This window comes from Pelophylax lessonae (genome assembly GCF_965119305.1).
Source record: "Pelophylax lessonae genome assembly, chromosome: 5".
Classification (NCBI taxonomy): Eukaryota; Metazoa; Chordata; class Amphibia; order Anura; family Ranidae; genus Pelophylax; species Pelophylax lessonae.
Genome location: NC_138772.1, coordinates 47,322,840 through 47,324,104, shown reverse-complemented (window position 1 = coordinate 47,324,104; position 1,265 = coordinate 47,322,840). Strand labels below are relative to the sequence as shown.

The window sequence follows — 1,265 nt, the reverse complement described above, 5'->3', positions numbered from 1 at the left end:
AAAATTATTCCAGATTTCTAATTTTTTTTCAGTTTTTTTTTTTTTATACATACTGTCACCAGTGCAGTACAGTGTCATCATATGACTGGTGTGGCAGTGATCAATCAGAGATACTGACTGCTGACAGTATGGTAAAAAACTAATACATTAAATCATTTTTGTATTCATTTGTTTTAACCATATATTTATTTATTTATTTTTTTTTTGTCTGTCAAACTTATTTAATATTTTTATTTCTCAAAAACCAAGTAGTTGATTAATTGTTTATTTGAGCTTCTTCTTGGGACGCAGGTTGTTTGTGTGTCCACACTTCTTCTTGCGACAGTTTACAGCACGAGGATGGAGCCTAGCATAGCATTTGCGGCAAATCATTTTGTCACAGTTGTACTTCTGGGCAAGTTGCCTGAGGGAAGGCTCAATGATACCACCACGAAGACGCAACACCAAATGCAAGGTGGACTCCTTCTGGATATTGTAGTCTGACAGAGTGCGTCCATCTTCAAGCTGTTTGCCAGCAAAGATCAGACGCTGCTGGTCAGGAGGAATACCTTCTTTGTCCTGGATTTTAGCCTTAACATATTCAATAGTGTCACTGGGCTCAACTTCTAGTGTGATCGTTTTCCCCGTAAGGGTTTTCACAAAGATCTGCATGTTGGCGCCTTCTTGCTTTCCCGCACGGCAGCCGGAGTAAAAGAGGAAAAAGCCATATATTTATTTTTTTATTTATATTTTTTATTTTTTTACTATTTTGTTTTACGCACTTTCATCGGAGTAGTTGTGACACTGTACTACTCTGGGGGTGATCAAGGATTTTTTTTTTCACTTTGATTGCTGCTACAGTGATTATCTCTGTAACAGTAATCCTTTGAACTGTCATGAATTGATTTCATTCATAAAGGTTGTGCTTACTCTAGTGATGCTGTGATTGGCCCACAGCTATCACATGGTACAGGTTGCTGTGATTGGCACAGATACCATGTGATAGCTGTGTGCCAATCACAGCATCACTATAGATATCACAGCTGTTATGAATGAAATACAACCATATGCAATGTACAGTATTGCGGATCAACAGTGTGGCATTATAGGGTTAAATAAGTCGGCGAGGGGGGTGATATAACACCTCCCCACTGCCTGTCAAATGCCCTCTGAAAAGCACTGGAAGGAGAGAGCCTGAGATTGGTACAGCAGGGATTTCTGTAGTTTAGGGGTCAGGAAATTTTTTGTCTGAGAGAGCCATGAACACCACATATTTTCAAATGTAA

The 1,265-nt window shown here is 39.0% G+C and overlaps 1 protein-coding gene across 1 annotated transcript; it reads right to left on the bottom strand.

Moving 5' to 3' along the window:
- Positions 1–213: 213 nt before the first annotated feature.
- Positions 214–697, bottom strand: LOC309556646 (ubiquitin-ribosomal protein eL40 fusion protein-like). Its single transcript, XM_082259093.1, has one exon. The coding sequence runs from the start codon at positions 649–651 to the stop codon at positions 265–267; it is 387 nt and encodes a 128-aa protein (XP_082115219.1). The 5' UTR covers positions 652–697; the 3' UTR covers positions 214–264.
- Between the last annotated feature and the right edge of the window lie 568 nt (positions 698–1,265).

What these genes read in the sequence shown, in the direction of transcription:
- LOC309556646 (XM_082259093.1), bottom strand. Translation starts at nt 651, where the DNA reads ATGCAGATCTTTGTGAAAACCCTTACGGGGAAAACGATCACACTAGAA.